At 37.1% G+C, this 26,049-nt stretch overlaps 1 protein-coding gene across 5 annotated transcripts in view; it reads left to right on the top strand.

Annotated features, from left to right (window-relative positions):
• The window catches only part of Gpd2 (glycerol-3-phosphate dehydrogenase 2), a 161,120-nt gene that overhangs the window by 68,352 nt on the left and 66,719 nt on the right, over window positions 1-26,049 (top strand). For all 5 annotated transcript variants that reach the window (XM_070022938.1, XM_070022929.1, XM_070022954.1 and 2 more), the window contains 4 exons: window positions 1,244-1,415; window positions 17,657-17,781; window positions 19,358-19,455; window positions 20,397-20,560. In XM_070022938.1, the coding sequence (XP_069879039.1) occupies window positions 1,244-1,415; window positions 17,657-17,781; window positions 19,358-19,455; window positions 20,397-20,560 (559 nt within the window). The remainder of the gene's footprint in view (window positions 1-1,243; window positions 1,416-17,656; window positions 17,782-19,357; window positions 19,456-20,396; window positions 20,561-26,049) is intronic.

Genomic DNA, 26,049 nt, shown 5'->3' with positions numbered 1-26,049 from the left:
CACCACTTTCGGCTTTTTCTGCTTATGTGGTACTGAGGAATCCAACCCAGGGCCTCATGCATGCAAGGCAGGCGCTCTACCACCGAGCCACCCTCCCAGCCCAGGAATTTTTTTTAACTGAATAAAAATGTAACTAATCCTGAATATTTCAAATACTCTCTTTGTAAGAACTGGGATCACCCTTTCATGAAGAAGCTTCCTTACTGGTACAGGGCTCTGTCACCACAGCAGCAGAAACACTACCAACATTATGGATTCATGTCTTTGAAAAATTTAGTTTCATCTGAACATAGCTGATTCTCTGTTTGTGAGCAGAGGTGTCTGTGTATGTGTGTGCATTGGGGTTTGAGCTCAGTGCCTGGGCTCTGTCCCTTAGTTTCTTGATTCAGCTTGGCATACTGCCTTAGCTTCACTTCTGGCTTTTTGGTGGTTAAATGGAGATAAGAGTCTGATAGACTTTCCTGCCCAGGTTGTCTTCAAACCATGATCCTCAGACCTCAGCCTGCTGAGTAGCTAGATTGTAGGCATGAGCAACTGACACTTGGTCATAGCTGATTCTTTAAACTGGATAGGTACTTCTATTAGACAGATTCTTTTATTTTGTCTTTTTGAGACAGAGTCTTGACTAAGTTGTCCTGGCTAGCCTTGAACTCATGATCCTCTTGCCTCAGCCTTCTTAGTCTGAGATTACAGATACATACCACCACTTGTGTCTAACAGATTCTTTTTAATTGCCCTGATTGAAACTTGTAGACTATTATTGGGAGAACAATCGAGGAAGGAAGCACACATGTTTTTAGGAAATTGCATGAAGACAAAGTGCTTTTTCTTTACTTTCATGGAATGTTACCACTTTTCAACAATGTCTGAATGAATTGCTGCTCTCAAGAAAAGTATTTCCTACTGTTACCTTATATGTTTTAGATGAAGTATTTGGAAATTGCCATTTAGTGATGGAAATAGTTGAATATTGAAGCCTAAACAAGCAGTTGCATTATTACTGCATCTAAAACCAAATGTTGTGCAGATAAACAGCTGAGGCTGATGATAGCAATCATGCCCAGCATACGTACCACCTAAAACTCCAGTGGTTTTTCAGCAGTATTCCCAAAACTCCATGCAGACTTGGACTATGGCTGTTTCTTCAGTGCAAATTTCTTTCTTTCCTTTTTAAGTATACTGTAAATTTTCTTAACTTGCAATTTCCAGGTGAGTGACTAAAACTGGTTTGCTTTGACATCAGGTGAACCTAGCCTATGTGGAAGCAGCAGAGTATGTAACGGAACTTGTTAACAGAGAGCCTCCCTCCAGAGAAGCTCAGCTTCTAACTTTGAAGAACACATCCGAATTTGACATCCTGGTTATCGGAGGGGGAGCAACAGGAAGTGGATGTGCACTAGATGCTGTCACTAGAGGTAAGTGCTGACGTTTTCCCTCCCTGGTAAACCAATGTAAGCAAAACACAGTGTGTGCTCTACACATGTTTCTACTGGTGTTTCCCAAGTATTTTTTTTTTTTTCCTTTGTGAAAGAGAAAAAAAAAAAACAAAAACAACAACTATGCAATTAAAAAAATAGAATTTCTGGCTGGTTCATGCCTGTAATCCTCGATACTCAGGAGGCTGAGAACTGAGGATTTAAGCCAGCCGGAGCAGGAAAATCCATGAGACTTAGCTCCAGTTAACCAGAAAACCGGAAGTGATCCTGTGGCTCAAGTGGTAGAATGCTAGCCTTGAGCAGAAGAACTCAGGGACAGCGCCCAGGTCCAGAGTTCAAACCCCACAACCAACCAAAAAAAAAAAAATATCTCTGTCAATAATTTTATGACTAAATCGACTCAAGTTGCAGGGATAATGCATTTAGTTCTGTCTCAGCCACCCTGTCTAGACAGAATGAATCGGAGTGCTTTTATGTTTGATAGTTTATAAAGTTATCTGAATCCTTTGCTTGTGGGATTAGTATAGAATTTGGAGTCAAGAAAATATAGGTCTATATTCTGACAGCTTCTTTATACGTGGGTGTATTTGGGAAAATCACTTAATTTCTCTGAGTTCTTCTTATGCTTCAAATTGGAAATCGTGAGTGGTACATGGGCTAATAACAGACATTTAGAATAGTTGTTTTCACACAAAGTAGTGTCCCAATCCATTATAGATGTCATTATAAATGCTGCTTTAGTGAAGGAAAAATACTTTTAGAATCAGTTGTCCTGAAGAAATAGTATTTTGTGATATCTTCAAATATGTTGAATTGGACTCTCTCTTGCTGCAAGGATTTTGAACTGAATTATTTTAGTTTCTATAATAAAGTGTTTATGACAGTTTCATACTCAGTGCTAATAGTGTGTAACATAGATGGTTCTTCTCAGACTGAGTTACTGTCACTGCTGCCTAGATTTTTGTTGGCTTAGATATTAGGTACAATTTATTCTTATGGAAATAAGATGTATTTAATGAGATCCAAGAACATACAAACAAAAAGTTCCCTAGATTATTATCGTTTCCCAGAACCTATATTTGGTGAGGTGTGTGTGTGTGTGTGTGTGTGTGTGTGTGTGTGTGTGTGTGTGTGTGTGTGTGTGTGTATACTTGTGTGTCCTAGGACTTGAACACAGGGGTTGGGCGTTGTCCCATACATATATATATATATATATATATATATATATATAAATTTTTTAATTTTTCAATTTTTTGTTCAAAGCTAGCTCTCTACTACTTGAGTCATACTGCTACTTCCAGCTTTTTTGTGGCTATTTAGAAGTAAAAATGGTTATTAGAAGTAAGAGTTTCATGTCTCATGAACTTTCCTGCCAGGGCTAGCTTCATCAGATCTCAGCCTCCTAAGTAGCTAGAATTACAGTCATGAGCCACTAGCACCTGGCCATACTTATGTTTTGGTCCACTTAAGCCTCATAAATTAAGTCCTCTCCACTCCTCTTTTTTTGGTTAGCTCCAAATGATGATGTTAAAAATATAGACACTGGAATATATTTTAGTGCCAGTTTTCCTAAAATTTATTGTCTCCGGTGATGGAATATAATTTGAGTTAGATTATTCTTGACCATGCTAAAGAAAATGAGAACAGTTAGGATCAGCACAAGATAATTTGAACTCAACTTTTACTCCCAGTGACCTGGGCAGGAAAATAGATAAAAAGATACAATTCATATATGATGTGAAGTCTTTGGGACTACTCCTGCAACACATTAAGATTTACTTGGTGACAGTTTTCTGTATTAAATAGAATCATTCCTCAGTAGGATTTGGGAGCTATATTACTCATATCTCTAGTTATTTTTATGCTGTTATATTCAAACATTGTCTTCTCTTTATCTCTATTCTGCAAATACTGAATGCCTACTGCATGTATGAAAATCAATATACTCAGTACTTTAAGAGAATAGCACAAAGACATTTGGTAGTGTCCTTTAACTTTAGGGTGCCCATAATTTTGTAGAGACCAAATTACACTATAAAGAGATGTACCTTTTAAAAAGTTCACGGACATTGTAAATATGTAAATACACCTATTTACACATTTATAAACACATCATTATAGATGCTTTTTTTTTTTTTTTTTTTTTTTTTTGGTCCTGGGGCTTGAACTCAGGGCCTGGGTGCTGTCTCTGAGCCTCTTTGTGATCAAGGCTTGTATCCGACCAGTTGAGCCACAGTGCCACTTCCAGCTTTTATTGGAGGGTACTTTTCTGCCTGGGCTGGCTTTGAACTGCAGTTCTCAGATTTCAGCCTACTGAGTAGCTAGGATGACAGGCATGAGCCACTAGTGCCTGTCTCATTATAGATCTATTTTATAGTGAAAGTAGGCACATTTACCAAGCATTGTCAGGAATGGCAAGTTGCTGGTTGGTAAAGGTACTTTTTTTTTTTTTTTTCACTACACAGGATTGAGCCCAAGGCAAATATTCTACCTGAGCTATGATCTAAACCCTTTTATTTGTATTTTGGCTTTGATGTATAGTGTATTATTAACTTTACTTGAGCTGGCATTGTACTGAGCCTTCTGCCTTTGCCTCCTGAGTAGCTGAGATTATATATAGAGAGAAAATTGACAGTCATATTAGAGTCCAAAACTGAAGATTCACTGGATATCAATGAGAAAATGAGAAAATGAAGAAAGACTGAGTAGAAGCAGAGGAAATTGTTTGAAGGTAGACCTAGAGCTGGATGAGGGTGTTAGCAGAAAAGCAGAGTTTGCTGTGAGGATGGGTTGAACGAAGTGTGCTAAGGACAAAGCCATCATCAACTACTTCTTATGCCCCCTTTCCTTTTGCTAAATTTCCTCTATATTTGTGCACTTTCAATATTTATTTTATATATTATATAAATAACATATAAATTCTACATATATTTTAAAACATTGACAAGATCATCATATTGTAGTTACTCTTTTGCCGGGTTTCTTCTAAATGATAAAATATCAAATCAATCTTTACGTTTGTACAGTGTTTATTCTTTTTAAAATTTTATTTTACTGTAAAGATGCTGTACAGAGAGGTCACAGTAAAGTAATGAGTACATTTCTTGTCGAGCATTGTTACCCCCTCCTTTGCTTTTCTCCTATTATCCCTTTCCTCCCCCATCTCCCCTATTCCTCCCCCAATCCCAAGTTGCAACGTTCATTTCCGACATATACAGTGTTTATTCACGTTCATTTCCGACATATACAGTGTTTATTCTTGTTAGTCTTTCTCTTTCTTTCAGTGGTGGTACTGTAGTTTTAACTCAGGGCCTTGTACTCACTTGTCAGGAGCTTGTACTCACTGCAGCCATACCTTAGTCCTGTATACACCAATAGTGTGTAATGAAGACAGTTTTTTTTAATGTGTTTTTAAAAATATTCATGCTTGGATTAAGTGCAGAGTTTCATGTCTGCTACCAGCAATCTATATTTTCCCTGCTTGTTTTATTTTTATTTTATTTTATTTTTTTTTCTGTTCAAAACAATACTGTTTATGAGTTAAGTATTGAGCTATCTCTAAGAATAAAAAGACTAACAAAATGTGGCCTTACCAGTAAAGGGCTTACAGTTTATTGATATTTGTTTAACATTTAGGCTGTGGGAGGAGGAGGAGGAGGAGGAGGAGGAGGAGGAGGAGGAGGAAGAGGAGGAGGAAGAGGGGGGTGAGGAGGGGGAGGAGAGGGAGGAGGGGGAGGAGGGGGAGGAGGAGGATGATTTTGATCAGTTCCCAGAGTCTGAATATTGATTTGGTTTTTTAACTTTTTTTGGGATGATACTGGAGTTAGAATTCAGAGTCTGATACTTGGCAGACACTCTTCTGGCTCTGTTGTTCACTCATTAGTTTTAGGATAGAATCTCGCTTCCCTTATGGGACATACACTCTGAGCCTTCTTGTTTTAGTCTTTCCCCTCTTGCTGGGATTATAGGTAATGCCCGCGTAGTCCAGTTTTTTTAATGGAAATGGAATCTCATGGACTTTCCTGCCTGGAGTGGCCTGATACTATAATTCTCCCATTTTAAGCCTCCCAAATGCCTGAGCCAATGTGCCTGGTAGGTTTTTAATTCTTATAATTAATAACAGATAGTAGTTATGTACTCTTAATATCTTTACATATATTGATGGCCATCTTAAAATAACATCTTACTTTTATTTGTGCAGAATTGTGATTTACAAAAGGCCTAGACAAACCTCACTTTGCAATCTTTTGATAGAGCTGGCTTTTGGGGGATAGTGTTGTTTGTAATTGAAATGTGTAAGGAGATGCTGAAGGTAATCTATAGTTATCCTTTTACTACAACTTCTGATCATATCAGTAGCCCTTTGAAGTGTGAAATAATCGTGGGCATTTGGTTAATGAATTGTACATTGTTGCTGTTCATTCATGGAATTTGCTCTTTTATCATATTTGATGCTTCACTTAACAACAAATTTTGCTTTCTTTGTATTTGATATGTTTTTACGAAATTATTCCTGATTGTATCCATTAATCTTTACTCACATTTGACAAAAATAAATTACTGTGATCTTTTAAAGTTACTAGTAATAATTAGATTTTTTTCAGGATGTCAAAATTTTCGGGAGGAACCACTAGATGGTAAAGGGCTTGTATAAAAATGTTTGTTTAAGCTTTCTGATAAAACACTGTGCCCAAATATAATTTTAGTAATGGATAGAAAAGGACTGCAGAGGCAGGAAAGGAAGCCATGGAGTCTTCACAATGGACATTTATTTGTATATTCATCATCCACATTGTTTTAGGAATCTACTTCATTGTTGGTTTAAAAATTCAGTTTATAGCAGGACACCAGTGGCTCACACCTGTAATCTTTTTTATTTATTATTGTGAAAATACCGTACAGAGGGGTTAAAATTACATGGGCAAGATAATGAGTACATTTCTTATCAAGCATTGTTGCCTCCTCCTTTGTTTCCCCTTCCCATCCCTTCCCATCCCCCTCACTACCCCCTACCCAATCATCCCATCCTCCCCCCACCAAAGTTGTAAAGTTTGTTTTTCGACATAACGACTTGTACATCTCATTGTTGTACTTGTACATCTCATTGTTGCAATGGGTCCACCTGTATCCCTATTTAAAATATTTGTTTTTTCCCTTCCCCTCCACAAATTATACCAACATCAAACACAGTTTGATGAAAATGAAAGCAGGGGTGATACATAGGAGACATACAAAGCAACAAAGAAATAATCTTATAAATATGTTAGGAACAATTGCATGAAAGAATAAAACATTTGAATACTTATCTTGGGGTTCATTTCCCTAACATTGACTTATCTGAACTTTTCTGCTTGACTCAGACATATACTAGTTATTGCAAATAAGGGAAACCATGGGACCTATGTTTCTTTGGGCCTGGCTTACTTCACTTAATATAATTTTTTCCAAGTCTTTCCATTTCCTAACAAATGGGGAAATGTCATTCTTTCTGATGGAGGCATAGAATTCCATTGTGTATATATACCACATTTTCTTGATCCATTCATCTCCTGAGGGGCATCTGGGTTGGTTCCATATCTTAGCTATGGTAAATAGTGCTGCAATAAATATATTGTGCTGGTAGCTTTAGTGTGGTCTTGTTTGTAATCATTTGGGTAAATTCCCAAAAGTGGGATTGCTGGGTCATAGGGAAACTCTATGTGGAGTCTTTTGAGGAACCTCCGTACTGCTTTCCAAAGTGGTTGAATAAGTTTACACTCCCACCCAACATCCCCTCCAGCATCTGTTGTTATTAGAGTTCTTGATTATAGCCATTCTAACTGGGGTGAGGTGGTATCTCAATGTTGTTTTGATTTGCATTTCTTTTATGGCTAGGGAGGTTGAGCATTTCTTCATGTGTCTATTGGCCATCCTTCTTTCCTCTTCAGAGTAGTTTCTCTTTAAGTCTTGAGCCCACTTATTTATTTGGCAGTCGTTTCTTTGAGGATTTGTTGTTGGGGATTGAATTTTTTGAGTTCCAGGTATATTTTAGATATGAGATCCTTGTCGGTTGTATGGCTATTGAAGTTCTTCTCCCAATCCATGGGCTTTCTATTGATCTTGCTAGCTATGTCCTTTGCCATGCAGAAGCTCCCACCAGTAATCTTAACTACTCAGGAGTCTGAGATCTGAGGTTTGTGGTTTGTAGCCAGCTGGTTCAGGAAAGCTCATGAAACTCTTGTCTCCAAATTAACTACCAAAAAAAGCTGCAAATGGAGTGCTAGCTTTGAAGGGGGGAAACAAAAAGATCAGAGGCAGCACCCAGATCCTGTGTTCAAGCCCATGGACTAGGGGAAAAATCCAATTTATAAAACTTATAAAAACAAACATATTGTTTCAGTTCCAATTTCAGAAAAGATGTCTCTAGTTGGAGGAAAGGCATCCCTTGTAGTTCCTTAAGTTGTCTAAAAATGCCTATGTCGCTCCCTTCTCAAATCTCATCATGATTCTTCAGGCCTAAGGCAGTATATAACATCAGGATCTAGGACACAAACTGTGGAAATAGAGTGAACTAAGGCCACATCTTGGCTTTACTGTTTGTGTCCAGGACCTTCTGTAAGTTTCCTAACTTTACAGAGGGCCTTGTATTTTTCGGGATAAACAGATCATGATAACAACATTCTTCTCCTTAAGTTAAAGCTTGGGAAATGGAGGAGGAGGAGGTGTGTGCATGGCAGGAAGTGCTGAGCAAGGAGACACTTGAGAGCAGTGGTTTCTATCCACCATATCTGCTCATCCCTTAGCCTTGAGCAGTGAACAAGTACCATTGGCGGAGGTGAGATTGCCAAAAGTTCCTACAGCTATTACAGTAGATTACATGCCCCCTTAAAAATAATCTGGAGACTTAACATAATTTCAACCAATATAATGCCTTTCTTTGCAGGGACTGAGTGAGGGAAGGACTTGAGAAATTGTACTAAATTTTATCTGGAGGAATAAATCTGTGAGATTTAATAGCTTAATCTTGAAAAAGAATATTGATAAGGACAGTAACAATATTAACAGATATTATAAAGCTACTAGGAAAGTAGTTTGGCAAAGGAATAGGGAGACAAGTGATACAGAAATAAGTCTAGAAATGAATGTAAATAAGCAGAGGGAACAGTTGAGCCAGCATTTCAAATCTGTCATTATTAGCACATTGATAAATAGCATTAGAGTATTCACATATGTGTATGTACTATTTTTATCACATCCTATGTGAATTAAGACCTAACAAGGAAATACTATAAAATGATCAGGAGAATGTGTATGTGAATTTTTTTCTTAAAAAAGTGAAGAGGAAATTATTTTTTGTTTTTATTTTTTAAAGCATGACCCAACCATACTGGAGAAGCTTTTTTCCTGAATTTCATTTCATAAGATGAAAGTACACCTGTGGCAAGAATGTAATAAAGACAAATCTTGTAAGATTTGGAAAATATTCACACTGTGTCAAACAGATGGGGCTTGCTTTAGGGGTTTTCAACTTTTTGAAATTCTTTTACTTTATAATTCAACAATTTGTAGGTGGATTGAATTATTTACTTTCATTCTTATTCCTAATAGATTGTATATTCTAATAGACAATTTAATCCACTTATATTAATTTTGATTCCCTAGGCTGTCATTTTGCATATTTTGCCTTTTTATTTTCTTTCCTCCCTTTCTGTCCATCATGTTAGCTTAGTTTTATATCTTGCTCTGTTTCCATTCCTTTAGCTTTATAGATGCATTTGCTGCTACCCTGAAGTCCCACTAGGGACTCTTTCTGGACCCAAACTGAAGCTGTGCTGATCTTGTGGACTCTGCAGAACACGGCTGAGTTAACTGTTAAGTATCTTGGCTCTGTTGCTAGTGTTCAGGCCATATATGTCTTTCTGCATCCTGGCCACATGTGACCCAGCAGATTGCCGTAGGCTCCAGAGAGTAGTCAGAAATAGCTCATCAGCCACTTGTGCCAAGGCAATCTCAGCAATCCAAGCACTCACTGGCTTCCTTGCCTCTTGCAATGCATGGTTTCATGTGCTTCTAGACTCTGATTCCTCCTTGATAGAAGTAGTTGTCTTCAATGCTCTACTCTGCTGCTAGTCCACGGACCTTTTATCTTAGTTTTTGAGTCAACCTTGTCTTTTAAAATAATCTTGTCTAACACTAGAGAAGAGTCTAGCAGTTCAGTGCTGGTATTTAGAATTTTCCTTTATAGTTTTTTTTTTTTTTTAAATAGCAAAAACTAGGAGACTGGCTTAGTAAATTAGGGTATCTCTGGCGATTGAAATGACTGGATGCTAGTGGCTCCTGCCTGTGATCCTTGCTATTCTAGGAGGCTGAGACCAGCCTGGGCAGAAAGTCTGCAAGACCACATCTCCAATTAACCAGGAAAGGAAAAGAAGTAGACCTGTAATGAATATGGCCAAGAAATACTATAACTTGAAAAATCAGTTGTCAAGAATGAATGTTATTATTATTATTATTACTATTACTATTACTGTTACTAGTGACAGTACTAAAGCTTGAATTTAAGGCCTCACGCTCTTGATTGCTCACTCACTTTTTTTGCTCAAGGCTGGCACTGTATCCTTTGGGTTATATGTACAATTCCTAATTTTACATGTTTTTTTTGAGCACAGAAAATATGTAGATTGTGTACTTTCATAGGCATTGAAAAATTATTTTATTGGGTATAGCACATTTAAAATAATTAACCTTGGTTCTTTCTGGATTCTGTAACTAAGAAGCCAGCAATACATTATGTTCATTCATCTCCTTTTCTTCTATATTGTTTGAATTTTCTTCCTGTTTTTGAACAATGACTCTTTTTATAAAATCAAAGTACAAAGACAAAGCAATTCCAGCAAACCTCTTTTGTCCCCCTCTGTTATTACAATGTTATAACTTACTGTTTTCTTGACTATCTAATTACATGTGTGTTTAAGGACATGAAGTGTAATAATAATGAAGTCTAACTGAACATCTCCATTAGTAGTTTATATAAAACACAGAAGTGACTACTAAAATAACCAACATCCGGTCCTTTACACACCTATAAAATACTAACATTCACTGTCAGAAAATACCAGGCCAAGTATAGGATCCTGATCATGAGGATTAACAAGCCAGTATTACTTTGCAGCTTTACTTGGGTGTTATTTTATGGAGAAATTGATCCTTCAGCCCTTAGGTTAGTTCCTTTTTTTATTAATGGCAGTGGCTGCCTGAAATCCAAAGTTAAGTGTGCAAAGCTTCTATAAAGAAAGATTATCTCACCTTTGTTTAAATGATGTCAGCTTTTCCTCCTGGAGCCTGTGGATTTAGTACGTAAGCAATGGTGCAAATGTACAAAATGTCTTAAATTTTCTGTGTGTTTAAAATTTTCTGTGTTGTTGCCTTGCTGCCTCTGATAGTTGTTTCATAGTGATTATTCTTGCATTTCTACTTAGCAATACCATTATAATGATACTTTGTAAATTTTATCATAATACAGTAACTAAACATGCAGTGAGCTTAAATGGAAATACAACCTCACAGTGCAATATGTAAGAGTGGAAAAAGAAAATAAGCCAAATGTTCAAAAATAAGGAGCTGAATAAATAAATCACTGTAAACATTTATTGTAATACAATCCATGCTTTAAACATGAAATTACAGAAAAATATTTATTGATTTGGAAAAGTATTTACAACAGTGTTAAATGAAATAAAAAAACCTTTAAATATACCATATGATCCTATTTTTGTAAAAATGTACATATGTGATTATATACATGCATAGAAAATGTGAACATTTAAACATCCAAATGTCAACTCTGGTTATCTCTGAGTGGTGTAATTACAGGAGAGCTTTATTTCGTTCTCTTTGCTTCTCTGCATTTATTATATTGAGCATGTTTTCCTGCATAATAAGATAATCAGTAAAAGGTATTAAAATATACTTCTGTTCTATTCCATGTTGTGAAAGTTAAATGTCTTACCATTTCTCCCCTTGGATTGTAATTATCCCTCTACATCTATCCAACTGTTTTGGTCCATGAATTGGTTTAGTGGGAAGTAGCTAGACAGTCTTACTCAGGTCAGGAAAGAAAAAGCTGTGTTCAGACGCCTCTCCTTATCTGGAAAATAGGATTTAAACTTGCTAAAAGAAGGAATGAAGATGAGTGAAAGTTGAAAGTTGACCTTATTTCTACAACCATGAGAGAGATTGATTTATCAAATAATCTTGAACTTGTTTAATGAATTACCAAAAGCAGACAGGCCAGTCCTTCCCTGCCTGGAATAAGTTTGGAGATCACTTTTCTGCTGTGAAAGATGATCTTTCTGGCCTCCTCAAATCTGTTGCCATGAGTAGTTGCTTGAATATTTGAAACATCATCATCATCATCATCATCATCATCATCATCACTATTAGTTTGGTTATTTTGGTGCTATGACTCACAAATTTAAAATTAGAAGTAATTTTTTTTGGCAGTATTGGGGTTTGAACTCAGGGTTGTATACTTGATAGCCCTTAGATGCATTATTTTTGATGTTTTTCAAAATTAATTGTTTTACCTAAAAACGCAAAACATGAGCCTTGAATTTCACTTGAAAACACTCTTTAGTAAGTCTGAGAGGGTAAAACAGGTCTTTCGTCACCACTTCATCTTATACTTAATCTAGATAACTAAGCTTTTAATTTCAGATTGGAAAATTTTGAGTTCTGAAATAGTAAGTGAAACTTAAAAAAATTACATACACAAGAGTATTAAAAGGCTTTTAATTTTTTATTGTTTTCAGTTAAGGCATAAAGTTAGGAGAAACAGATATAACTTTTAGGTCTGTGTTGGTTTCTGTCTTCCTGTGTTCATCATTACTAACTAGTAACAACAGAAATTCAGAACATTGGACAGACTATCAGTTGAAAATTTTGAGTAGTTTCTTTTTCTAGAGTATCTTTTTTGTGGTTTAAAAAGATTACATAGTATTCAGTATGTCAATTTAGTTATAGTTTTTCCATCTAATTATTTATCTAATATTCTTTGAGTTAGTAGACATTAAAAATGCAAGAGGATTTCATTGTGATGATACCAAGGCATGTATACAGTATGCTTTTAACACATTCACCTCCTTCTTTATATTTCCTTTCTTTCATACCTTCTTATTTTCAAAGTTTTCTGGGTTTCATGATGCTGTTTTCATATGTATGTATATATGTATACATATATAATTATTATTGTAACTTGTAATTATTGTCATCATTGCTTTAGGTCTCTATATCTATATCAATACCTATCTTTATCTATATCTAGTATATCTATCTCTCTATCTATCCATCTATCTATCTATCTATCTCTTCTGTATATCTTCATTTGTTCATCTGTTCATTGGTTGTTGGGCTCTTGGAGTTTCTTGGTTTTGCTGTGGAAGGGGTAGTCTTACTGAGATGTCCTGGTAGTGGCTGGATGATTAATACTAGAAATAATGGGACAAAACAACATCATGCAAGAAGCCCAATTTGACTGAACAACCCTTAATTTTTGCTGTTATTCATTAGGGTTTTTTCCACACGTATTCATGTGAGTAGTTATGTTCTCTTTATCCTTTTAGATTTTTTTCCTATCTCCATAGTTTAAAAAATGCTCAATACTGGAAAATAGCAGTTTTGAGAGCTTGAAAGAGTGTTCTCTCACTGAAAAATCCTGAAATATGCTCCTGAGATGACTTGTGAATTCCTAGAAGTAGTTCTCTGTCTCACACTGAGTCAGTTTGGTAAAGAAGGGGAAAAAAAAATAGTATACCCTAACACACTGCTCATGAAATTCTCTCTTCTTGTCACTTTCCAATATTATCTAGCTTCATGAGGCTTATTTGTCTTTACCCTAGTCAGGCTTTGTGGCCCGGGTCTCCTGGCTGTCTCCAGAAGCCAGCCCCCTGTGCCCTACCCTGTAAGCTAGAGAAATCTCTGAGAACACTAATAAGATTTCTTAGCCTAGCTCATTGTCATGGTTTCCCTGACAGATACTATAATAGGTATTCTTAAAACAATGTCAGAATGGAAAAGGCTAAAGTTTTGCTCCTTTTCCAAAAACCATGTAACTGGATACGGTATCATGACCCATGTCATTAATGCTAAATTTCTTTTTTATAATGAATCGTTTTTTTTCTTCAAAAAACAGATCCAATATCCATACCAGGTTCTCAAGCATTTTCATTTCAAGGGGTTCCAGAAATATGAACTATGGCCCATAGGCCAGTATCCATGTATCCTAGTGTGGGTGAAAAGCCTTTGATTTGGTTTGTCATTTCCTCCCACTGGGATCACCTTCAGATTGAATCTCATCCCTCCACTTTTGATCTTCCCCTTTGCCTTTTCATTGAGACAGGGTCACATGTAGGGTTTCTATGTAGCTTAGATTGGCCTTCAAATTGCATTCCATTCTCATCTTCCCTAGTGATGGAATTAGAGGCCTGTACCACCACACCTACTTGCCTCCTTTTTCTAAGCAGGTCTTTGCCAGTATAACTCCCCTCATCTGTCCCTATCTACTTTAAACCCTGCTCTGTAGACTTAGCGTTTCTGAAGGTCTCATTCCAACTTGCAATGTGAGTGCAGTTATTCCCTATACAGAGATTTTTGTCTCCAATAAACCACCTCTAAACTTAATGGCTTAACATTGCTTATTTTTGAAGGGTCAGGAATCTAGGACCCAGGGCTTTGTGTGTCCTACAGGCTTCAGCACTTCCTCATGACTCACAAAGTGTTAGCAGGATACACTTCCTCCCAGGTGTTGGGCAATGGTCTTGCTTCCCCTTGACCTGGTGTCCAGGGGACTCTCTTAATTTCTACTTGTCTCATGACAGCTTACTTCACCAGAGGAAAAGAAGAGGGATGGAGGGGGGGAGGCGGAGATTTGAGAGAGATGGACAGATATTTAGAGAAAATTCCAAGCTTTCATAACTCAATCTTGGAAGTAATAAGCCCTTGTTCTTCCCATGTTCTGCCATTCAGAAAAAAGACCCTGGATCCTGCCCATATTCAAGGGCGATCGGTCACACATAAAGGGGGGAAAATGAGGATTGCTGAGGACTAAGAAATCTGTATACCCCAGCCTGTAGGACACTTGTGGTCAGACCTAGGAGAGGAAGTCACAGTTGGAGAGGATACTGCTTGTACTCTCCTCACTTTACAGACTTTCCTGGTTTGGGCCTCTTGGTGCTATGATGGTGATTCCAGGGTTTAAAGAGAGATACATTTTAAATAATCCAGCTCCTAAATGTCATTTGAAAGTCAACTCCCTCATTTGATCTTCAACTGAAGAAAAAGTGGTCTATTTTGGTGCTGAAAGAACTTGGTTGGACTTTTAAGTAAAGGCGGTACAGCTGACCGAGAAAGTGCATTTTTTTTTTTTTTAAATCCTAAGGCAGGGTCTTGCTCTATAGCCCAGGCTAGCCTCAAACTCAGGATCCTTTTGCCTCGGTATCTCAAGTGCTAGAACTATAGTCCTGCACCACCAGGCCTTTGACACAAAGCATCCTTAAGAGGTTTCTCAATGTAATTCAGACTCTGCAATTTGGGGTTCATGGGTTAAATTCAACGTGTAACCTGGAGTGAGAGGATAACATTCTGTCTTCAGATGTGGCTCCCACTAAAGGCTGTTGCATTTTGTGTACTTGGCGTTTGAGCTGGGCACTTCTTGACAGCCTGTTTATGCTTAAATCATATCTAGCACCAGTATTATAGCACTCAATATTCTTTAAAATAAGTATGTGCTACTGTACTGTCTTTCTCTGTGTTTTTAGTGCACCAGGCAGTACATTTACTAATATTGCTAGTGTTTTAATAGTTGAAATGTTGCAGAACTGTCTCTGAGGTACGTGCTCAAAAGCAGTGTCTATACTTTCTGTGCCTATAATTTATGTGTTATTTTACTAGTTAGGGCATTGGTGTGTGTGTGTGTGTGTGTGTGTGTGTGTGTGTGTGTGTGTGTGTGTGTGTGTGTGTGTGTGTGTGTGTGTGTGTGTGTGTATGCATGTGAGCATGTATGTGCACTCACACGTGTATGTGGCAGTACTGGAAATCAAGACCTTTTGCATCTAGGGAGGCACTTTCCATAAAGGTGGTATATTTGCCATGCCTCTAATCCCTTTTTGCCTTGAGATATAGGATCTTGGCTCTAAGCCTAGGATTACAGCCAGTGCTTCTTCAGGAGCCAGGATAATAGGCATGGGCATTCTGCCCAGCCATTGGTGGAGATGGAGTATGGTGGACTTGTATGCTTTGGATGGCCTCAAATTCTAATCCTCTGACCTCTACCTCCCAAGTTACTAGGACTACAGGCTTGAGTTTACTGTATTGTTAGATTTAGTGGGGTTTTAAACTTGAATCAAAATTCTCTACTTTTGTCTAACTAATTTCCAAATATTTTTTCCCTATTAAGTCAAAGGAATTGTCCTAATTTTGCTCATCCATTCAGTGTGATCTTTCAAAGCTACCTTTGGTATTAGATGTATGTACAGGTTCCTCTGACTTTAGTGGGTTCAAACTGCTCTAGGTGCATATTTTTACTGTAATTGAATTCTATACCATTTTCTTACCCCTTAAAATATGTTAGCCACTGGAAATACCTCCTAATTCATGTTGATGCCTTGTCTGCATCTCTTAGTGTTTAATACTTGTAGTCCTGCAGTCTTCACCAGTCCAAATGAGGCTCCAAAAGAAAGCAAGGCAAAGCAAAGCAAAGCAGATCCCCCCGCCCCCAAGAAATTTATAGAAACATTCAAATAAAGGGGATGGGATGACTTCTAGAATCAACAGCCTTATCTTACCAAGAATGTTTTCTTCTTTACTCATGGCATTGTGTTCATTTGTCCAGGTTTGTATTTCCAAAATTGTCACGTTCAAAAGTTTTAAATTGGACTGTAATTGTCTCCATAGTTAAAGTTATTCTCTCTCTCTCTCTCTCTCTCTCTCTTTCTCTCTTTCTCTCTCTCTCTCTCTCTCTCTCTCTCTCTCCCTCTCTTTCTTTTGTTGGCCATGGGACCCTAGGCACAGTCCCTGAGCTCTTATTCTCAAGGCCAGCACTCTACCACTTTGAGCCATAGCTCCATTTCCAGGTTTTGAATGGTTAATTGGAGATAAGAGCTTCATGGGGACTTTGCTATCATGGGCTGGCTTCTCCCCTTTTATCTTTCTGTGATATCTTGAATATTTTCTCCCATTCTATTACCACTGTAACACCACATTTCCAAGTAGAAGTCCACACTCAGAAGAGGGTCTTTATTTTTGTTGTTGTTGTTGATGATGCTGGTACTAGGACTTGAACTCAGGACCTTGTGTTCTTATGTTCTGCTTTCTTTCTTTTTTTTTTTTTTTGGTCCGGTCGTGGGGCCTGAACTCTGGGCCTGGGCGCTGTCCCTCAGCTCTTCAGCTCCAGGATAGCGCTCTACCACTTGAGCCACAGCGCCACTTCCGGCTTTTTTCTTTTTTGCTTATGTGATGCTGAGGAATCGAACCCAGGGCCTCAGGCATGGAAGGCAAGCTCTCTACCACTGAGCCACCTTCCCAGCCCCTTATGTTCTGCTTTCTTGTTCACACCTCTACCACTTGAGTCATACCTCCATTCTGGCATTTTGTTGGTTATTTTGGAAAGTCTCATGGGCTTTTCTCCTCTGGCAGGCTTGGAACTGTGATCCTTGCAGGTTTTAGTCTCCTGAATAGCCAGGATTACAAGTGTGAGCCACTTGTGCCCAGCTAGGGTTTTCTCTCAATGTATTGAGAGTCCATTGGAGTACACTAAAAATGAGGACCTAAAACAGATCTGGATGTTAGTGGAGAGTGATATTGAACATGCATTCCAGAAGGTTTTATAAGAATACTCAGTGACCTCTACATGGGTAAAATGGATGCCAGGCTCTCCTTTGACAGCCCCCCCCCCAAAAAAAAATGTACCAGTGTATGGTACTGCCATGAGTTTTTTACTGTAATGTTTTCTAGTTGTGATTCATTCACAGTTTAATATGCTTCTAGTTCTGGCTTGACTTTCCCCCCCAGGAATTGCCTAAAATCTCTTCATTATAATATAGACGGTGTACTGCAGTTTGAATACAAATTTATCCATGTTCAGACTAATTTTTCTTGTGATTGTCTCTACCCTGGAGAAGAGCCTTTAATGAATTACATACAAATTGTGTAATTTAAGAAGTTAATTTGGTTTTCTGGTTACACAGGACTAAAAACAGCCCTTGTAGAAAGAGATGATTTCTCATCAGGGACCAGCAGCAGAAGCACTAAATTGATCCACGGTGGTGTGAGATATCTTCAGAAGGCCATCATGAACTTGGATATGGAGCAGGTAATTGTGTATGCTGGTTGTTAAACAAAAATTGCGACTATGCTTTTTTCTACCCAATTAAATCAGGCACACTCTCTCTTTCTTTTTAATGGCTTTTAACATTTCTTCCTGTTGGAAATACCTATTTAGTGTATGCGGCTGGAATATCTTTCAGGAGAAGAGTGTCAGCCTTTTCCTATAGTATTATGTTTATGGGTAATCAGGGCCTCTTTCTGCACAGCTGTGTCAGAGTAGCAGATTTACAAAGTCACTTTTGGATTTGTTGCCTTTTAACAATTGTGACTGAGTTTTTGTCTATGGCCACCAAATTGCTCCTTTGCAAGCAGTTTGAAGGGAGCCGTGTTGTAATGTAAGGGGTGTGCCAAAAGGATCTTCTTAACTGCACTCCACTCACAATCATACTGCACCCACAATCATACACTCATATTGTTCCTGACATATTTTGAGGGAAAAGATGATCTGAGTCATGCTTTGCCCAGGTCACACTTTATTGTGTCCAGTCTGCCACGATTTGAAAACTGCCAAGGCAATGTGGAAAATGACATTTCCCAGAGGGGTAAAAAAAAAAAAAATCAGCCGCACTTCTTACCAGGTTTTTGAACATGAAAAGCATAGCAGCACTGACTTGGCATTGTCAGGTTTTGATTCTGTCCTCCCTTTTCTCCTGACAAGTCAGGTTTGAATCTGTCCCCTTTCTTATGTATCTCCTCAGCATCATGATGGATTGGAAACACACACACACACACACACACACACACACACACACACACACACACACACACACACACACACACACACACACACACACCCTAAAAAACCAGCATCAGCAGAGAACTTTGGAAACACACACACACACACACACACACACACACACACACACACACACACACACACACACACACACACACACACACACACACACACACACACACACACACACACACACACACACACACACCCACCCTAAAAAACCAGCATCAGCAGAGAACTTTAACCTAGCCAGCTCAAGATGTGTTCTGCCTTGTTTATTCAGTATCTATGAGCCTTGGTCATCTCCTTTGTAAAATTAGAATTATCATAACAATTCCAGCCCTTTAGAGAGGCATAATAAAAACCACAGGAGTTAAGACCAAAGCTTGCTTATAATCTGTAAACTACTGGGCAAAGCTCATCTTTGCTAGGTTTAGTGGAAGCAAGTGGGGAACTTTTAGCCTGAATTTGAACAATGTGTTATTTCTTACCTGGAGGAATTATTAAGGGGAGCTGAGAAAGGAGGATAATATAGAGAGTGCAAGATAAATGGTGACAATAATCTTGTAACTCAAGTCAGGGAAATATCTTACACCTGGGAACTCTGACAGCATGTTTTTCTCCTATGCAAATACAGTTAAGGTTTCTAAAAAATCTTTTGAGGTTGACAGCATGATGTATTATTAGAAATTTGATTAGGAGGGAGCTCTCCTCGCTCACAGGTAGAAGGTTTCTGTGTATCAATCAGATGGCAGGGTGTCTATTGCCATTTGAAAATATTATGATCTGTTACTGCCAAACTAATTTTCTCTGTTTTGATTTTCAGTATAGGATGGTAAAAGAAGCCCTTCATGAGCGTGCCAACCTGCTAGAAATTGCTCCTCATTTATCAGCCCCATTGCCTATAATGCTTCCAGTTTACAAGTAAGCCTTTGCTATCACCTTTATGGATACACTTTGCTTCTGTGAGGTCAATAGAACACCACCGTTTTAATGGAAATACTCCCTCAATGTGTATTTCTTAATGTGATTTTAATTGGTCCTAATCCTTAATCCTGTTCAAATATTTTCTTTGCTATATTTAAAAGTGTTAATTTTCTTGAATACCTTCTATAGACTTATATCTAAGGACCAGCCCTTGAAGACAGAGATGGTGGCATTTGGAATTAGTAGCATTTGTAATGAATAATCTGAGGGAATCATGTGCAAAATATGAAATGTAGAAACTCTGCACCTTACCCCCACTCATCCCCCTCCCCGATTTCTCTCACTATAAAATCTGAACAAACTCAAAACCTGAATTTACTGTGCCAAAATTAACCTAAACCAACATTTTCTAGGTAACATCAAATTACAAATTTAAAATCCCAGTTTTCTTAGGATTGTTAAAGCTATACAAAAGGTTTCCTTAAATTGAAGGCACAAGTATAGTCATATGAAAAAGTGGATTATTAGTCACATGTTTCCAGTGCTTGAAAAGCAGATTTTTTTTGTCCAGAGACTGCTTAGGGATTCTTGAATCAGTGATTCCAGACTCTGGGTTCTCTTTGCAAGTTATCCAGGCCTCCATTCCAAAGTAGCTCCATCCGTCTTGCCATGTGAAGCCCAGATACCAATGTCTATTTTTAATGTTTTCCTCAAGTATTCTAATATACAGCCAGGATGAGAGTCTTACGTGAGACTCATTCAAACTTCAGATACATTTACTTATACTGCAGCCAAATCAATTTTGCAGGCATCCTGCTTTGTTTGGAGTCCATTTCTAGGTACGCTTTGTTTTAATTAAGTGCAGTTTCTTATAACATAAGAGAACCTTCTATAGTATTGTACTCTTTCTAAAATAATCTTTCCTATTTATGTTGTAGATGGTGGCAGTTACCTTACTACTGGGTAGGAATCAAGATGTATGATCTGGTGGCAGGAAGCAATTGCCTGAAAAGCAGTTACGTTCTCAGCAAATCGAAAGCCCTTGAGCATTTCCCTATGCTTCAGAAGGACAAACTAGTAGGAGCAATCGTCTATTATGACGGTAGGTGATGCTTTATTTTCTACTATACACACACACACACACACACACACACACACACACACACACACACACACACACACACACACACACACACACACACACACACACACACACACACACACACACACATTACTATTCCCTTAGAACACTGTAACTCTTATAGTTCAGTTTAGTGAGATAGTTTTAAGTTATCTTAATGCTAACCTTATACAACATGAAATGTACATGTACACATACAGACTCACTGTTTTTTCCAGTACTGGCTGAAAGAAAAGCTAACCATAATGTTTAGCTGCTAATCCTCTTTGGTTCCTATATTCCTTTTCTTTTAATTTTTTTCCTACTAGTGTCTTATGGTTGGTTTGGTCCATTTCTCATCATTATGAATTTAGAACCCACTCTCATACTATTTAATTTGTTATATATTTGCTGGTGAATACTTGTCTTATGAATATATTATAATGGTAAAAGCAGTTGAAGACATGTTAGGTTTCTCTAGATGAAACCTCTATTTTCAAGGGGTTATAAACTTAGGGAAAAATGCCCTTTGGGCTGAAATTGACATGTTTGTATTTTCCGTAGGACTCATTCTTGAACATGTAATTTATGTGATGAAGGTAGATGAATATTGCATCTGTTAAACTAAACCCTCAGGTTTTATTGTTTATTTTTATTACTGTTAGATGTGTTCTGACAGTGTCATTACCTAGTGTCCATTTGCCATACTTTTAATGTTTATTCTTGTGTGTGTGTGTGCTTGTGTAAGATATAATTTATACACTTTTATTTGAAGGAATTAAAGATATATCTCCAGATGGAGTGCAAAACAATACAGGGAAATTTTACTGGTTGTATCTTAAAGAGTGTATGAGCCTGGAAATGGGTATATGGGATTGTAAATGGATATTTAAAAGGAAATATTTGGACACAGGTAAGTGTGTGTATTCAAAAGTTCTTAGAAATTTTGTGACACAAGGAGAACTTATGCTACGCATCACAGTGACCTTTCCATTATATGGTTTTATATTTGGTATGAGATATGTAAACTCTACTAAGAGTTTAATGAAAAAATGTTTTTGGTTCTCATTGTTTTAGAGAGCTTGATTCTTATGCTTCATAGCTTGGGATGTCCATTAGGCTACCCTTACCTTTTCCTCAATTTTTTGTTTTTGTTACTTTTCTGAATAAGTTCATATGTCTGGCAGGCTTTCATATATAAATGCAAAATGTATATGTGCAGAGAGGGTAATAGGGACCAAACTCAAGAAATTGTCTCAAGAGCAACAATATTAGAAAAAATGTTAAGAATCTTAGACAAACATTAAGAGCTGGAAAATTAACAGTCTGTAGGGCCTTTCAGCATCCAAGCACCACAGGAGGGCTACTTAACTATGTTTTTGGTGCCCTTGATTGAGCCTACATGTTAAAGGACAACATTCACTGTGAATTTGCTTTTTCTGCACAGTCCCTTAATGTTAATCCATTGTAGTTTATTGGGTGATTATAGTGAAGAGGTTTTTGGTCCAGGAGGAGTAAGAAAGCATTCTGTACTAGCATCCTGACCATCTGGACATAAAATGCTTGTGGCTTTTGCCTCGTATACTTCAGATTATCCATTCTCCTCACATAAGCACTCTCAAATTTTTACTCATTTAATATATCATGAGATATGTTGGGTACTAGCTAATTTTATTTATCAGCTTATGTGTATCTGAATTGCCTAATAAGGTAGGTTAGTGGGTTCCTCACAAATTGTATATGAATTTGTGACTATCTTGTGTTCATTTGCCATTATTACAAATTGTAGATTCTTACCAATTGTACATGGCAAAACCAAGGGAATCATCCTATATCATGCAATGCAGAGGGAATATTAACCTTATAGAATTAGAGAAAGGAAACTTTGTTTATTCTATAATTGATTTTTTTTTTTAGAACCCAACTACAACCAATTTTTATTTGTACAATATAAAACTCTTCAAAAGATGCATTCCTTTATTCCACTAATGGTTAAAAAAACTTTATGAAACAGAAATATAAAGCGTGCAGTTTACTTCCATTTAAGGTTCATTAAAAGTTCACGAGCCTACTACACAAATGAATTGAATGTGAGTAGTAATGTGAAGGAGGCTGTTTTTGATTTCCACTGGCAATGCCATTCTATCCGCAGAACAAATTTTACTTAAATTAGTGAAAGTGTAAAAAATTAAAATTTAAAAATGAAACATGCAACAGTAACAAAAATAATACTGTAGGCAATATCTCCAATAGAAAACAGATGAACAAATTCTGACTCCAATTTTTTTCTGAGGCATATCAAAATCTCAACATGGAAAGTTTCATTCATTTGAGAGTTTTCAATACATCTTCAATGTGGTGATTATTTCAGTGTATATATCAAGCAGCATAACACATACTACTGTTGCTTACATTTGATGCACAAGTTTAATCTCTGTGCCAGTCTCTTACTTCTATGTACAGTTAATGTAATGACAATTGCTCATTATTATTTTTGTGCATGGGATAAATGGGAACCTGGACCTAGCTGTATAAAATCTCCCACATACAGCATAGTTAGGTTATTCTCTGAAGATTCCATTATTTTATGGTTACTTTATTATTTTTTAAATAAGTTTATTTAGTGTGAAAATACCATACCGAGGGGTTACAATTACATGAGCAAGGTAATAAGTACATTTCTTATCAAGCATTGTTGCCTCCTCCTTTGTTTTTCCTCTACCATCCCTGTCTTCCCAGCTCTACAACTATACTCCCTGCTTCCCCCCCCCCCCCCCCCCCCGCACCTCCGGCCAAAGTTGTAAAGTTTGTTTTTCAACATAGCATTTTGTACATCTCATTGTTGCAATGGGTCCACCTGTATCCCTATTTAAATGATTTGTTTTTTTCTCTTCCCCTCCCCAAATTATACCAACATCAAATACAGTGAAAACAGAGGTTATACCATGGGGGAGGGACATACAAAGCAACAAAACAATCACCTTATAAATATGTTAGAAACAATAGCAAGAAAGAAAAAAACACTTGTGTCCTGATCTTGGGGTTCATTTCGCCTAACATCATCTTATCTGACCTTTTCTGCTTGTCTCAGACATATACTAGTTATTGCAAATAAAGGAAACCATGGAACCTGTTTCTTTGAACCTGGCTTACTTCACTTAACATAATTTTTTCCAAGGCTTTGCATTTCCTAACAAATGGAATATATACCACATTTTCTTGATCTATTCATACTGAGGAGCATCTGGGTTGGTTCCATGGCTTAGCTATGGTAAATAATGCTACAATGAACATACCTGGAACTCAATAAATTAAGTTGCCCAACAACAAATCCTCAAAGAAACAACTGCCCAATAAATAAAGACTTACAGAGAAACTTCTCTGAAGAGGAAAGAAGGGTGGCCAATAGACACAAAATAGCCATAAAAGAAATGCAAATCAAAACAACACTGAGATACCACCTCACCCTGGTTAGAATGGCTATAATCAAGAACTCTATAGGTCTTTAGGTTTATTTCTGGGTTTTCAATTCTATTAGTCCTGAGGTCTGTTCTGTGCCAGTATCAAGCTGTTTTGATTACTGTGGCTTTGTAGTAGAGTTTGAAATTTGATATTGATATTCCTCCAGCTGCTGAGTCAAGCAGAAAAGGTCAGATAAGTTGATGTTAGGGGAATGAACCCCAAGATAAGTATTCAAATGGGTTTTTTTTCTTTCATGCAACTGTTTCTAACATATTTATAAGATGATTTCTATGTTGCTTTGTATGTCCCTCCCCCATGGTATAACCCCTGCTTTCACTATATTTGATGTTGGTATAATTTGTGGAGGGGAAGGGAAAAACAAATCGTTTAACTAGGGATTCAGGTGGGACCCATTGCAACAATGAGATGTACAAGTCCTTATGTCAAAAAATGAACTTTACAACTTTGGTGTGGGGGGGAGGATCGGGTGGGGTGAGGTGGGGGGAGTATGGGAAGGGATGGTAAGGGGAAACAAAGAGGAGGCAACAATGACTGATAAGAAATGTACTCATAAAAAATTAAAAAAAAAGAAATGTACTCGTTATCTTGCCCATGTAATTGTAACTCCTCTGTACGGTATTCTCACAATAGAAAAAAAAAAAGAACTCTACTAACAGCAGATGCTGGAGGGGATATGGACAGAAGGGAGCCCTACTGCATTGTTGTTGGGAGTGTAAATTTGTTCAACCACTTTGGAAAGCAGTATGGAGGTTCCTCTAAAGATTCCACATAGAGCTCCCCTATGACCCAGCAATCCCACTTTTGGGCATTTACCCAAATGATCACAAACAAGACCACACTAAGGTTATTTTAATATATATAAACACAGTAAGTGAGTTCTGGTTACTGAATGGCATGAATACTACCACAACTAAAATCATGGCAAGGAAATACTCATCTCCTCCACTGTTTTGGGTTTGTTTTTTCTACCCTTAGCTTATGGGAGTAGACGTAATCTTTGTAGTTTAGTATAATTCATAAAAATTTAAGTTTAAGAAAGGTTATTAAAAACTCAAAAAGTTTCAAATTGTTATTTGAATATTACTTAAAACCTTAAATGTCAACTGAAAGAGTGGAAATAATTCTACTTGATTATTTAAAATAAACTATTCATTGTGTTCTGAAATGATACAGGCCGAGCTACGGCATATTTGAGATAAGACAAAGAATAAAAACTGTAGAAGAGTATATGTCTGGTTTTACAATATTCACAGATGGTGACAACTCCTGTTTCACCTAATATGTTATGATGAACAAATTCTATATCAGCCTGGAAAAAAAGAAAAGAACACATAAGTAAAGGAATGAAATGAAGTAATGGCATGTTCAGAAAAAGGAAAAGATGTCTTAGTCCTGGACCATAAAAATGCTATTTTAAAGTATTTCAGAGAGAGAGAAACCTATGAACATTAACCATTTCAAATCCAATCACTTCATAGGATAAATAACAAGAAAAAAATACTATTCTTTATCAACAGCCATATGATGTCACCCAAGTTATTTCAAAGTGAATTCCATCTGATTGAAATACCTTTCCTAAAATATTCAAATTCACACCTGATTACGTATTTTAAAGTAAGCAGAATTAATTTTTACAACACATAGAGAAAATCTTGTTGCTGATACCAGAGTAGTATGAGTAATAAAGTGAATGTTTAAATGTTACCACCAGGGAGAGATGAAATGTAGTGGTGTAAAGACATAGTTGGCAGACCAGTAAGCATTGCCATGAACTTGGTCTAGAAAGTAAGACAATTAGAAGGATGTTTCAGTGTAGGGAGGTTAGGACTGTAAGATGTCCCTTTGAAGTACAAAGTATGCAAAGTTAAAAAAGAAAATTATGCATAGCATAGTTTTTCCTAAAGAAATCCTAATAGCCATTGTATAGGATTAAGGCAAAATCAGCTTTCCCACAAAAGTTCATAAAAGACACAGAATAAAAGTTTTCA

Source organism: Dipodomys merriami, unplaced genomic scaffold (genome assembly GCF_024711535.1).
Source record: "Dipodomys merriami isolate MVZ:Mamm:240054 unplaced genomic scaffold, mDipMer1.0.p SCAF_1, whole genome shotgun sequence".
Taxonomy (NCBI): Eukaryota; Metazoa; Chordata; class Mammalia; order Rodentia; family Heteromyidae; genus Dipodomys; species Dipodomys merriami.
Note: the sequence above shows the minus strand (reverse complement) of the source record. Positions and strands in the feature narration are given on the sequence as shown.